The sequence below is a fragment of the Neovison vison genome, chromosome 4 (genome assembly GCF_020171115.1).
Source record: "Neovison vison isolate M4711 chromosome 4, ASM_NN_V1, whole genome shotgun sequence".
Taxonomy (NCBI): domain Eukaryota; kingdom Metazoa; phylum Chordata; class Mammalia; order Carnivora; family Mustelidae; genus Neogale; species Neogale vison.
In genome coordinates, this window is record NC_058094.1 from 44,703,044 (window position 1) to 44,718,414 (window position 15,371).

At 39.0% G+C, this 15,371-nt stretch overlaps 1 protein-coding gene across 1 annotated transcript in view; it reads right to left on the reverse strand.

Annotated features, from left to right (window-relative positions):
- Nucleotides 1–787: 787 nt before the first annotated feature.
- SLC26A7 (solute carrier family 26 member 7) overlaps nt 788–15,371 on the reverse strand; it is a 122,404-nt gene continuing 107,820 nt past the window's right edge. The window contains exons 16-19 of the mRNA XM_044247106.1: nt 6,695–6,795; nt 2,189–2,243; nt 2,003–2,106; nt 788–1,090 (exon numbers count right to left, since the gene is read on the reverse strand). Of these exons, the coding sequence (XP_044103041.1) occupies nt 1,055–1,090; nt 2,003–2,106; nt 2,189–2,243; nt 6,695–6,795 (296 nt within the window). The 3' untranslated portion in view covers nt 788–1,054. The remainder of the gene's footprint in view (nt 1,091–2,002; nt 2,107–2,188; nt 2,244–6,694; nt 6,796–15,371) is intronic.

Sequence of the window (15,371 nt, forward strand, 5' to 3'; positions counted from 1 at the left end):
AAACAATAATTTATACAGGTCATCCTGGCCTATGGTGCTTTTCAGTTATCCTACTGATTTGGTATTTTTACAGATAATCGCATATCTAAGTTCTACTCTGGCAAAAGAAAAAGAAAAACATACAATGGAGACCTAAGTGGATAGAGAGATAAATGTATTATATTGGCTGTTTCTCTGAAATAGGAAAGTCCCAAACTACTACAATTAATTGTATACTAGAATAGCACAAAGCTATTTTCATTCTACTGGTAGTATTTATTCTCTCATCTAAAAATCACATTTGTGACAAAATATAAAATGTGCAACTTCCATATGCTCTGGCTCTAATGAAACCTAAGGTAAAAACAGAGGCTTTTGGGGTTCGAAATGCAGAATTTAGGACTAAGCATTTCCAATATTCAGAGTAACACAGACTACTATCAAGAACTTGGTTTTACTGGGACACTGGTTATCTTGAAAATAGTCTTGAAAACTTCCTTGCATGGAAAGACATGAAGAACAATGGTTTCTAGTATGTCATTTGTTTTTGTTGGAGTTAATTTCTGTGAATTTCGTATCATATTGTAAAGAAACATTTAATCTTATTGATGTTTACTGGCTTGTTTTTTGGAGAGGAACATGGCACATTTGCTAAGTTGTTTTTATGTATTAGTTACAGATGATCCTGGATTTTTACAAATGTCTTGCAAATGTTCTAAATCTCTTATGCAAAAAGTTTCTCAGTTTTGCAAGTTTACTTACAACGAAACAGAAATAAAACACAAAATACTGTGGCAAAGGAAATAAATTCATGTTTACCTTTTAGTATACTAAAACTAAATGCATACCAATTTTTATAAAATAACTCTACAATAACCTACTAAGTAAATATGCTTACTAGCAAAGATTAGGAAAAATTGCTCGACCAGTGGCTACGTGGTCATTAAGTCACATCCTTCTTACAGTTGAGGTCATCTGCAGGATCTCAACAACAGAAAAGGTTGTGCAAAACGCCAGAGTACGGCCTCTTCAGGGCAGTTGCTGAAGGCAAGAGCTGAACTGCAGCAAAAGGGTCTCAGACTTCACTGTGATCACTGAGTTTGCTCAAATTCTAAAATAGAAGAGGAAGACATAAGCACATGTTCGACTCTTAAATTGGTACCATAATCAACGAACAGTAGCAACAGATGCAAGCTGTCCAGCCAAGTTAAGCAGACAGACATTCTGTGAGGCATGAGAGTTTGGTGAGTATCTACCTCATAAGGTTGTAGCAAGTCTAATGAATTAATATAGGTAAAGCTCTTAGGATATTTCTGCAATATAAGGAATACTCAATAAATGTCAGGTATATCATAATAATAATAATTGTTCTGTCATTGTTATCATTTTGTAAATATGTACTATTCTGACTGAATGTGATAGGGATGACTCTGGGAAGTGCCAAATGCTGTTCTAGGGATGGGAAAAGCAAAAGGATTCAAAGTCAAAGAAAAATTGCAGGAAATCAAAGCCCTAGGAACTGCTTTTTAACTATAAAGCCCAGTATTTGGAGGATAAGTGTGATGCTTCACATCATGGGAATGCTGGGCTCTGCAAATAATATTCCCAAGGATGCCAATATGAATTTAGAGGTAAGAGTACTGGAGCAGAAAAAGGCTATATAAGACTAAATCTAAAGTTTTAGCATTTGACAGAGGTGGATTCAAATTCCCAGGATAGTAGATCCTGGAAGAAGAATTTATTTTTGTAAGCAAGCACTTTGCACTTAATGAGTGATCCCCAAATCCTCTAAGCCATGATATTGTTGGAGACCCAAATTATTAAACAATGTTCATAACTGATCCAAGTTGGGAATGGAAACATTCCTTTACTGCAGCAGAGGACTCTGAGAGGGGAAAAATTGTCATAAATTTTAAATACCAGAGAGGTAATAGGCTAATACAAAAAAAAAAAAAATGCAAAGCCCTGGATTCTACATTCTAATTTTTCTTATAACTCCTGCATGCCAACTTGCATGGCTCACCTTATTTGAGTAGATATTACTTAGTGCAGCAGATACTGAATCAAAATAAATTGATTTCTCTGAGTCTGGGTTTCCACAGTACTTCATTGCTTTTACCAAGGAAGCTACAAGAAAACACAAGTAATTTAAGGCCAGCTGGAGCGGCAGAAGGATCCTGTTCAATGTTAGTAAAGAATCCTCCCTTACCTGTGCAATGGGCTAACGAGACATCCACACTTCTGCTCTTACAGTCATTATAAACCTGGGGGAATGAAGATAGTATCCCATAATTAATACAGGAGAAGAGGCAGGGAAGATGGGTTTAAGAAGAAAGGAGAATTCCTGGTTAAAAACAAAAAAGCCAATGTGTCTGGTGTCACACCACCAGAGGGAGACATTGCTACACAGTCGGGCACACCCTGGCAAACCTCTAAGCCAACACCATTAAGGCGGCAGGATATTCACCTTTCCAGCAACTAAATCCAGCTACTTAATAAATGAAACTTCATGTCATAAAAACTAAAACACCACATTCCCTTCCCTGTAAGAATGCTAGAAAGTTGTTCTCAACCTTCTTTTCCTGGAAGTCAAGGACCCACTTAAAAAAAGTGATGAAAACTGCTGACCTCTTGCTTAGTTTAGTATTTTACAACAATTTGTGCATATTTGTGGACTCTCAGATCCCATCCGTGGATGGTAAGCTGAGAACTAACAGAATCAAAGCCGAGTTTGATTGTCCAACCTCCCATTTTTTAAAGGTCCATCAAGATGAGAGATGCTAACTAACGTGCTTGGTGTATTTTGGAGGCTTGCCTCATTCAGGTCCTAGAAAACACCATGGAGGAACAACTTATTGAATGCCCAGATTTTAAATTCACCCATACAGAAGTCAATCCATAAAACTCGATGAAAATAAAATGAGAAGTTTTAGCAACAATAGGATGGATTTGGTTGTGTAATAAAGATGTATCTTACATAGAAAATAGAGAAAGCATTTACAACACATTCTAAGAGTTTGCATGATACATTCAAAATTTTTCCCTTATATTTTTCCTGCAGTAAGTAGTTATATGGTAGAAGAATTGCAGAATAATAAGACATGTGTCACTCTGAGCATGAATAAATAAGCAAACAAACAAACAATACATGGACTGAAACTTGGACAGAATAAATAACACCTATTTTTATAAAGTTAAAAGGACTAATTCAAGGTGACCGGTCAGTGTTTGACTTTTTCCTCAAGCTCAGAAAGCTCAAACACATTGCTACAGGTGGTTTATTGATGTTGATAAGTATAATCTCCAGTTCACTGACCTTCCCAGTGTCCTAAGTAGAAGAATAAACAGAAGTCATTCCATTTCCTCCAACCTAGAACTCACAGGGGCATGTTCCTAGTACTACAGTGACTAAGGAAATCTACGAGGAACTTCAGGAAGCAGGAAGACAGGCATAGCTCAAGAAACCCTGGGGTTCTTTACTCTAGACCCTCTTTCAGTGGCTGAAACTAAAACAATAGTATTATTTGCATTTTAAGAAATGACTTTTGCAAAATGAAAACAAATAATAAAAGCTAAAATTACTGAGCACTTATTAACTTCTAAAAACTTTGCTGTGTGCTTTCTTTGCAATGTATCCCTGTAAAGCTTCACAACTTGATGAAGCGGGTATGTCTACTTTCACTTACAGAGAAGTAAATACGTCAGCCCAGATCATAAAACTCTATATGGCCAGGGTTTATCTATCTTTAAAGCCAATGTTCTTAATATACATCATAATTTACTGTAATCATAATGAAATAAACCAAACAGAAATAAAGAAATTAAAAAGGGCAAACTGACACAAAGCCGCTGGTGTCCTATATACAGACAGGAAACACTAGGCCAAGAGCAAATGTTATTTTTTGCTAATTTAAAAATAAAATGCATTGGCTGATTTATCTCATAATTCCATTGTGCAGTATTCCATGAAGATGAATGGAAAAAACAAAAATCAAAGGACCCTGGGTGGCTCAGTGGGTTAAGCCACTGCCTTCAGCTCAGGTCATAATCTCAGGGTCCTAGGATCGAGCCCTGCATCGGGCTCTTTGCTCAGCGGGGCCCTGTTTCCTTCTCTCTCTCTCTGCCTGCCTCTCTGCCTGCTTGTGATCTTTCTCTGTCAAATAAATAAATAAAATCTTTAAAAAACAAAAACAAAAACAAAAAAAACTCTTTCTCAACATGCCTAGTACCTGAGTTGTTTGGATTCCTCTGAATTTTCAACTTTAGATCTTAACCTTAGTGGGCATAGGTAACCGTTTCCTCCTGTTTATTAACTCTAATACTGATTTGTAATCTCTAGAGAGGGGTGCTGATAAACATTTGAGCATATTCAAAATAATTAAAATACAATTAAACCAAAACTGTACATCCTGGTCTTTCCCAGTAAAGGGACAATCCTAATCTAGTGTTTCCCAGAATATGATCTTAGACCACTTGCCTCAGAATCACCTGTGGTTGTTTAAATAAAGATTCCTGGACCAAAACTAGGACCCAGACAACCACGTGGCCGACAAGCAACCCAGGTGAGCCCTTCTGCACACCCACTGGAGAGCACTCTTCTAGACCCTGGTGACGCAGAGGAAACAGAAAGGCCAACAGCCAAGAACCATCTGCCTACAGTCCAGATTTGGATGCAAGAAAACATGACGTATTCAGGTTGAACTATGCCAAATTGTGCAGTTTTTATAGTGAAAGAAACAAGAAAATGAAAGCATATTATATGGGGGGGGAAGGGGTGACATACCAAAAACAGCCACTAGATTTAAGTCTAGAATATTTAAAACTCAACCACTTTTACATGATTTTCTTTCTAAATATCTGCTCATACTGAGACAAAATCCTCCCCTCATTTTTAAGAGGGGCATAACCAGCGACCCAGGGGGCCTAGTGCTATCCCTCATGCCTCACCGCTAGTGGGATAGTACTGGGCCCACACCTCGACTGTCCACACTACCTATATTCTCACCCTTTGTTCATAGGAAAGAGATACAGAAGTTGACCTTCGCACTGTGCTTCTTGTCTTTGTTTTTGGTGTGTGTGTTTTGTTTTTGTTTTTGTTTTTTTGACTTTGCACTTTCTTTAATCTGGAAGTTTGTGGACATTTCAATTTTATATTTATAAATGGATAGAGGCACAGTTACACAACACCACAGAAAACAACCAACACCCATAATGTGAAACTGTCCAAAAACTACTGATCTTAACTCTTTAAAGCTCTATTTCCAATTTCTACATCTTGCCCTGATGAGTAACTAACACGACTATCCCAAACTCCATAAAAGTAGACAACCAAACAAAAACATACGAACAACTGTTTTCAGACAGTGGGAACAGGGAGCACAGGACTGAGTACCCTGAGGGAAAGAAGACAGATGAGAGAAGCACCCTAGGAGCTCAGCTTTCTGCACAAAGCAGCTTCTGGGCCAGAGAATGAGGGATGCTTGAGTAAAATGCAAGAGCTTCCCTGAGCTGAGCAGACGGAAGTAGAGTTCAGGAAGGATTAGGTGGGCGGAATCAGTGGGAGAGAGTAATGGAAATGAGGGAGATAAGCAGGGAACGAGCTCCAGAAATGTTCATATGATTTTGATTAAGCTTTTGGCAGAATACAAAATTACCCATGACTAGGAGGCAGGGTAGAGAGCCCGTGGGGAGCAGATACCCAGAGACAGGTAAGCCGAGTTCCATGCAGCAAAAGCTGGTAGAGGACTGAGGACAGTTGAGGAACAGATGTTGCTCCATCCTCAAGACCCTCCCCCAACAAATTCAAGACACTGAGAGAGAGAACAATGGAGAAAGGAGTTGATTTCCCCTGTTGACATACTAATTAGTTTTAAAAAAAGGGGGGGGGTTGTCTAGGAGGATTCGTAGGTTAAGCATCTGCCTTCAGCTGAGGTCATGTTCTAGGGTCCTAGGATCGAGTCCTGCATGGGGCTCCTTGCTCAGCTGGAAGCCTGCTTCTCCCTCTGCCTGCCACTCCCCGTGCTTGTGGGTGCTCTCTCCCTGACGCATAATCAAATAAAATCTTTTTTTTAAAAAAGCAGAGGAAAAAAATTCCCAAAGTGTCTGAGTTTTCCTTTAATTGGAAAAATTAGGTGTTGTCCTTCCTGTGGAAATGTCCTGTGACCATGTTCATTTTAAGGAAATAATCAGTTTTATATTTTGCACACCAGGGCCATGGAGACACCATGAAGATCACCGGGTAGAGAAGTGAACACTATTATCTGACAGAAAGGAGAAAAGCTCCTGCACTGGGGACTGTTTGAGAGCTCAGATAAGGTGTCTGGTGAAACTACACCCATCCATGAGGGTGAGAGAAAAGATCCTGCCATGACCAGGGCCACTTTCTCATGGAGGGAACTTCTCTTTTCAGAAGCTTGTAAACTGACTGCCCAGCAGGCACTATGCCCACTACGTCTCAAGCCTATGTTCTGTTCTCTCTGATCACCCTATGTGATTACCCCCACCGCTGGCCCCCACATATACACACACCAGAAGCTTGATGGGATCTCCTGAAGACAACGCTATGGCAGTGCTAGGCGTCAAGTTCTATGTCCTTTGGGGAGAACGGGTGAGACGAACCCTGAAACAAGTGGAGTCAACAGCCTGGGGCTGCAAGAGTAGCCGTGTTACTACAGAAGAGGGAAAGAATCCATCCAAACACAAGCTATGTAAATACCTCCACAAGCATGGAGACTCCAGAATAGTCGAAAAAAGTCACTCCGCTGCAATCCAGGATTAAAAAGCACTTCTCACTTGGACCGGGCTGGGACGCTTCCTCTGCAGGAGAAACAGAGACTGGAGTGAGGGAGAATTCTCAGAGATGTCTGCTGCAGGCTGCGCTGAATGTGGATGTGTAACAGCCACCACGTGTTTAACAAGACTGATTCCAAACACTCTTCAGTTTTTATGTTTTTCACTTAATTACAGATTACTTCTGAACTCTTTAACATTTAATTACTCAAATGTGGCTTCAGGTACTTATTACGTAACTCAGAGAGGAAGATGGGATGGGTTAATTACCTCTCATTTCACAGACAGACATGCTGAAACTCAGCCATCATTTTAAACGGTTTGAAAGAACACTGGCAAGCCCTCTCCAAAGACAAACTGGAATCGAGGCCTCCAGGCATCCTGAATAGTACTCCTTCCACACTATCATACCATTTCATTCATGGGCATGCCCAGAGGTAAAGCCCTGCTTTGTGGTGGCCAAAGCTAATATAGTTTGGGGGTCACATCTTAAGGAAAAGATTCATTGTTGGGGCTTATCTCTTGGGCATGGAAGGGATTTGTAAGAGAGACTCTAAAAAACAAAGCATTCTTTGTTCACAGTAAATCGGCCTCTGAATGTACCTGAGGGAGAAAAATTTACTCAGGATATCATGGATCCTGACCTCTCATTTGCTGATATCTTCACCACCATGGTTTCCTCATGTGACATGGTTTCAGACAGGCCATGTCTCAAGTCCCTCTAAGGAGTGATATGGCTCTCAGAACAGACCATGTAAAGTAAGATAACTCTGCTGTTGGTAGGCAAAATCTATCAAATAAATTCCAGGTCATTAGTGATTATGGAATTCTCTGAAGAAATAAATTCTTAATTGGACTAGTTTTGCTATTTAAAATACCCATGATTTTCATCTATAGTGGCTACAAAACCATGGGAATATTATTGTTTCTCAGTTAGCATTGGAGGGAAGTATAAGGGAAATTATCTATTTTTTTAATACTGCTGCTTAAAGGTAAAAAGAGGTGGGTGGAAAATAGAGAACAAACACATTTACGTTTCGCAGTAACTGCTAGCAGAAAGAGAACTGCCACAAAGTGATTTTAATGTATTTGAAAAATGGTATTCAGGTATAGGATTTGTTTCCAAGTTTCACCTTTAGACCTATACTTATATTTATTACTTGAAATAATAAGTATTGAGCAGGTACTCCATTCAGGGAAACTTTCTGAATATAGTTGCTCAAATGTAGTTCAAACTACAAGGTTTCAACATGGTAGAGGGTAATACAAGTCAAATACTATCCCTTTCTTCTAGAAGCTCATCCTTGAGTGCCAAGGATAAGATTGGTATATAAATGACATGATAAATGAAGATGAATGGAGATTTACAAGAAGGATAAGTCTGTGGAGTGATCACTCAAGACTTTGGGCAAAGTAGACTTGTAGGATGTGTATGATTCCAAAAAGGAGAAATGATGCATTGTGAGTATTCCCTATGGACAGCTGTAACTGAACACTAATGATATTTTGAGATTTCAAATTCCTCTTCACTCAACCAGCATATATTGAGGACCTACTGTATGCTAGGCACTCCAGCGGGTCTTCTATTTTCCTATTTCTCCCGCAGAAAGGAGGGCTAAGGAGTAAGTGTAGGTTTAGGTTATGCTTCCATTGGCCCAAAACAGCAAATTAGGACTTTAAACAAAATTGGGAGTAACCATAACTGAGATCATCCACTGACCACTCAGTAGTAATCACTCTCATTCACTATTTGCCTCATTAAATATGGAACCTACCTCTACTAATGCAAAGACTCTTATTTATATTCTCAGATATAATGTGCCCTTCTCACTCTCAGAGATAAGAGAGGATCTCCTGTAAGATCACAGGAAAAAGAAAAATACATATCTGAAGCAAAGGTAAATGGTGACATGCTGACTGACCTTTATTCCTTCTATCAGTCCCATAAATACACACACACACATATTTATACACACATATATACACACATAAGTTGGTACGATAATAATTGCTGTATATATACTGTTATTTTATTTTGCTTAGAATTACAGAGGAAGAATCACTAGATCAATGTTAAAAGAGCTTCTAAGACATTTGGCTCATTATTTGATCCATGATATGTATTTCCTTGAGTATTTTTTAAGATTCATAAGCACACTTTTATCCAATTCAAACATTTTATTGAATTTTCAGAGTATAAAAATTTCCCTCTAATGATTAAATTACCAGATAAGCTTTCTTTCAAATGTTTGATAATTCATGATTTCCATATATAAAAGGTATACAATAGATTAGACATTTTCTCACAAAGTTAGACATAAAAAGTTTTAGTAAGACTAATGTTTGCAATGTACCATGGAATTCAATACTTAAATGGTTTCTATGCAGATACTTTCAAATATATCAGTCTTAGAAATAAAATTTATGTGATTTCTTTAAAGGCAGTACTGGGTTGGAGCCAGCTCATACCAGCTCTCCTGACATCTCTTCAGTATGTCAATTGTGTACATATCTTCTCAACTCCAAGATTAAGGACAGCATGTTGGTAGTTTGGAATCAGTCACGGTAGAAATATTTACACCATGGAAATGGGCAAATACTATACATCAGTTCTACTCCACCAACTTACCTCGTGCCCCCTGTTCCAAGAGTTTCTTGTTATTTACCAGCACTTCACTGTTTAAAGATGCTTATTAAATATAAGGAATGCAATCAGTAATTTTTAAAAATCCAGTGGCTTTAACTAAATACCTTTTTTAAAAGATTTTATTTATTTGACAGAGAGAGAGATCACGAGTAGGCAGAGAGGCAGGCAGAGAGAGAGGGGGGGAGCAGGCTCCCCACTGAGCAGAGGGCCTGATGTGGGGCTCAATCCCAGAACCCTGAGATCATGACCCGAGCCAAAGGCAGAAGAGTTTTAACCCACTGAGCCACCCAGGTGCCCCGCTAATACATTTCTTAAACCACTTCCATCTTTAGCAAGAAATCTTAAAATGACAATGATGACAAAATTTGATATCAGAATCTCTATAGTCCATTTTCCATCCATTTATGGCACCATTGTTAACAAATGACATATGTCTTTTATAAAACAGTTTATATTTCAAAATAAGCTACAATTTAAATTCTTAGTTCAAAAAATTCTATGGAAAAAATTATCATTAGTATTTAATCCCAAAAATTAAAAATTAAAAATGTGAATTTTTCTGAGAACTTTTTCATTATTATTTACTTACTAAAAAACACAACTGTCATTGGTACTATCTACAAGAGAAGCTTGGAAAAAAAGTAACTATCATCTAAAAAAAATACCAGAATTGTTTTATTTAGAAATGTCAAAAGAATGTCAAAGCATTGCTTTTTCTGAAAGAATCCACATAAATTATTATCTATAACTATTACACTATGGCATGAGTTCTGTCATACCCATTCCTCAGCCAGACAGAAATGGCTGATTAATCACAGTGCTTTTTCCACCAAGGTCAAAGACCTTAGAATTTGTATCAACTCCCTGCTTCAGGAAGCCACTAGTAATTCACAAGAAATGTACCTGTCAATCTGAACTCAATACTACCGTAAAAAAAAAAAACCCAATGTATTTAGATATTATTTAGAGGGATTGATCACTGGATCTAAATGACCAGAAAATGGTGGTAAAACATACAGAAAATTCTTTAAGAAACAACTTTTTCTTCTTCCCTAACCCATCACACTTACTTCACTTATAAATTGCACTTGTCATTATCTATATTTTCTCACGGTTATTTCATAATTTAAGTGGTGATAGGCTGTTAACTATAAAAATGTTTGGGTTTTATCACTAACAGTACAAAAATTTCCCTTCTATCATCTCAGTGGGCTTGTTTTGTCTTTCATCCAGTTTCCTCTTTCTTATTCCCCTCATCAAAATAGGGCATTTTTTCAGACCATTCAAAATGAAGGAAAATAAAGTAAAACAAAAGAATTGTGCCATACAGTTGTAGGTTATTATTTGAGTAAGCTATTTAAAGAGAAGCAATTCATGATGCCTTTTCCAAATAAAAAAGACATCCTTAGTGATAAAGTTACCAATTCACTCAGATGAAAATTTAAAGACAATGGCCACTTCTGAAATCTTTCCACAAATAAGTGAAGTTTTCTTTTACACACGACCCTCTCAGTTCTGCCATTGCACTAATTTTATGGCTATAACCTTGTGTTTTAAGCTTCTAAGTAAATCAACCAGTGCAATAAAAATCACATCATCATAGAAAAAAGGAAAGTGAATTCACAGCTAATATCCTGCCTTAAGCAAAATGAAGTAAGCTTGGAGCATGTGCAAAGGAGACAACTAATCTATACCCATGTGGAATGTGGTAAATGATGGGCTTTATCTACAAAAACCAACATTTCAGAAAGAAATTAACCATCAGGTGTGGGTGGGCAATTAACTCCAGACTGTGGAAGCTACCTCTTTCCTGTAGAATATTCATTAACTCCTTTAATTAAAAAGTATTCATAGCTGCATAATTTAGGAGTGCTTTTCATATACTTCAAAAGGTTCTTGACAGTCTGTGAGTCACTCATAATTTTTTAAGAGAAGGAATTTTCTGTTGATATCAATTAACTATTGAGAAGCAGGTTTACATCTCTAATTTCTCAAGAAAACAGGGAACTATGAAATATTTAGGACAAACCACAACATTCTCTTTGGAAAACATGTGCACATATTATCAAGCATCTCATTTGTTCATTCATTCATTCAAGCAGTCAGTCAATATGGGCGTATTCAGGGCTCTGAATGCTGTCCTAAGTAAGGCAAGTAGAATGGTGAACAAGAGAGATGATGTTCTCTGCCCTCAATAGGCTCACAACAAAGCCAGCAAACCAGTTGACTGAACTAGTAATCTGAAATATTCTGAAGGCTGGAAAAAAAATATGCACAAAGAGCTAAGGAGATATAGGAGTGACCTGGTATGGGGGATAGAATAATGACCCCAAAGATGTCCACATCTTAATTCCAAGACCTGTAAATAGGTTGTTATATGGAAAAAAGAATTCTGTGGATTTGATTAAGTTAAGCACCTTAAGATAGAGACATTATCTTAGATTATCCAGGAGGGGGTCCAATGTAATCACGGGGGTCCTTATGAGAGGAAGATGGGAGGGTGGGAATCAGAGAAGATGTGGAGGCAGAAGAAGAGGTCAAAGAGAAATCTGATGATGCCACCATACTGCTTGTTTGAAGAAGGAGGAAGGGACCAGGAGTCACAGAATGCACATGACTTCTAGAATTTGGGAAAAACGAGGAAATAAATGGATTTTCTTCTAGAGCCTCCAGGAAGAATAGAATCCTGCCAAAACTTTGATTTTTCTCCTGTGGGATTCATTTGAGCCTCTTCCCTCTAAAACCATAAGATAATATATGTGTGTTGTTTTAAGCCATTGTGTCTGTAGTGATTTTTACAGTAGCAAGAGGAAACCAATACACCTGGGTTGCTGGTTTGGGGAGTGAGGAGTGGTGGTGAGGGCAGGAACTTGTTTTCGACAAATTGTAGGATCCGTGATAGCAGAAATCATGCCTACTTTCATCAGCACCTACAGCTGAACCTACAGCACCGACCATGGTGCCCAGAACGTAGTAGATGGTCAGTGAATACAAACTCAAATTCAGTTTGCTGAGGAAACAGGACAGGAAACAATGGATGCAAGAATGAAGAGAACAGAACACGTGAGTGGAGATGTGAGGCATGAATAGAAGTTGAGTGTGTGAGAAGGGGGTGGAGGTACAGCTGGCCAACCAGAAGCCTAAGAGAGACGTGTGCAAGAGTGCCTCTTGGGAATGGCATAACGTGACTATAATGTATTGGGGACATACCTCCCCAAATGGAATGATAATGGACTATTTCTTCACATTTGAACAATTTTTGCTTTTATTCAGACAAATATGATGACTGCCATCTTATCATTTATATAGCTTGTTTCAATATATTTTGATTATTCAATCATGTGCTCAACTACAAATCTTCCCCTTCTGTGAAAATTATTGTGGGGGGTGTGGATTTTTTTTTTATTCTCTTCTCTGTTTCCCACTCCCTTGCTCAGCTATGTCTCCCTTTGATTTAGCTACTTCCAGATCTATTTGGTGTTCCCCCTAAACCCGCTGCATTGGATTACCTCCCAGCATCTTCAATTCACCACCCTCCGAAGTAAATTAATCTTCCCTTTTTCTTTCTCAGGTTCCACATCATCCTAGTGTGAGAGGTTCAAAGCTTCAGAATCAAATCATTGTTTGCCCTCTCCCCCCACCCCAATACCCAAACAGCGCCAGCTGTGTTCACAACATGCTGAAATCTCTTTCAAGTTCATCCTGTCCCTCCATTTTCATAGCCTTGTAACCAAAGCAGAGGTATTAACGGTGCTGGCCTCCCTGCAGGCTGCTTTCAGACCAAGCTCTCCTGTCCCAGCTTTGAGCATCTCTTTCTGTATGCCTGTCCGACTACAACAGGGACCCATGTTCTGCCTCTATTCCTATCTAACTGCACGATTCAGAGCAAGTGAATCAGCCCCTGCGGCCCCAACTTCTTCATCAGTAAAAGAAGAATATCCTATCACCTATTTGAAAATGGAAGTACAGTATTTACTTATTACCTATTTCAGAGTTATCAAGAATGTCTTCTGAAAACTTTCCAGTGCTATACAAATATCATCTATCATTATAATTTTCATTCATTGACTAAATAAGTGTTCACTGGACAATGAAAGATAATGCAGTGAGAATTCAAAATGCATTTCTTGCCTTAAAAATCTAGTTAGAAGGAAAATATGCAGAAAAAGAACAACCTATAAGAATATAAGACATTATATAACTGAGTGAAGCATGTGGTATCTCTGTTTTTTTTTTTTTTTAAAGATTTTTTATTTTATTGACTTGAGAGAGAGAGACAGTGAGAGAGCGAATGAGCGAGGAGAAGGTCAGAGAGCGAAGCAGACTCCCCATGGAGCTGGGAGCCTGATGTGGGACTCGATCCCGGTACTCCAGGATCACGCCCTGAGCCAGAGGCAGTCGTCCAACCAACTGCGCCACCCAGGCGTCCCGGTATCTCTGTTTTTCTATTACGATGATCTCCATCTCACAGCTGAAGATACTGAACTCCACGCACGCTGGCAGTATGCTCCCCTGTATGGGTCTGGTTGACTTCTTTTTTTGCCTAGTGGGACTGCCAAGTAGTGTGTCCTTCAATTTACTTTACTTCTCTATTAAATCTTGAAGACAGTATAAGGTTTCAATTAGCAGATGGAGGAGATGGTTCTATTCAGGAGAATCCAAACACAGGCTCAGAGCCAGGGATGACTGAATTAGATACAGGGACCATGAACTGATTTATCTGACATGAATGGAGGACTTGTGTAATGTGGAATAAAAGGGAAAGCAGTTCAAGAAGAGAAGGAAGAGCTTTAGGTGCCGTGCTGAGGAGGAGAGGGCACTTGATCCTCAAAAGGGAAACTTCATGACGAATCATAAGACAAATTTTTTTAAAGATTTTTTAAAAATTTATTCATTTGAGAGAGATACAGAGACAGAGAGAGCACAAGCAGGGGGAGAGGCAGAGGGAGAGGGAGAAGCAGACTCCCTGCTGACCTGGGAGCCCGACATGGGGCTGGATCCCAGGACCCCGGGATCATGATCTGAGTGGAAGGCAGATACTTCACAATCTAAGCCACCGAGGCACCCACTTAAGACAGATTTTAAAGTAGCGGTGATTTAAGATTAATCAGTCATTACATCAGAGAACAGAGTATGGGTAGGATGGCAACTGCATCTCACCTTGCATGTCAACACCAACCATCTGCAGTAGCTTCCTACAGCCCTGGGTTGAGAAGACCCTTGGGCTCACCCCCCACCTCTACCCCTACCCCCTCCACCCACCCACCTCACCCCCCAACCCCCGCTCATGGGAGAAAGTGCCTTGATCTACTAGTAATTCTATTAGTTCTGTCTGGGGTGAGCATAGGACACTGGATATTTTCTATCCATGTATTAAAGCCAAGGATATCTCATAGCAGGAAAAAACAAAACAAAACAAAACCAAAAAACCCACTCATTCACTTTACATGTGATTAAGGACAGAATCAGAGTCACAGAAGTGAAAGTGCAAAGTTAATAAAACCAAGAGTTATAGGTTTTAGTAATTAAATGGAAGAAAAAAATCAAGAACGTGTACAGTAGACGAATCATTAGCATTTAAGCACAGGAAGGGGAGAGTAGGTTGGTGTTTCTGAACAAGGAGAGATGATAGGACTGGGGGAGGGAGAGGAGGTAGATACTGGAAGAAACAAGGAGAGATGATAGGACTGGGGGAGGGAGAGGAGGTGGATACAGGAAGAAACATTCTTTCTATTAGTTCTAGTATCAACTAGTTCTGACTTCCACAGAAGGGACCCAGCAAAGGTAATGGCACCCATCAGCTACTGTTCTGTGAAAAGTGGGCCTGGGCTAGTGAGACAGAAGGGAGGACACCCTTAAAAAGTTTCCAGATAAGCAGGAGACTAAGACATTCAAGAAGTGATCATTGAGTCAGTATTATACCAGTATTATGCAAACATTCTCTGAGAGCATAAAG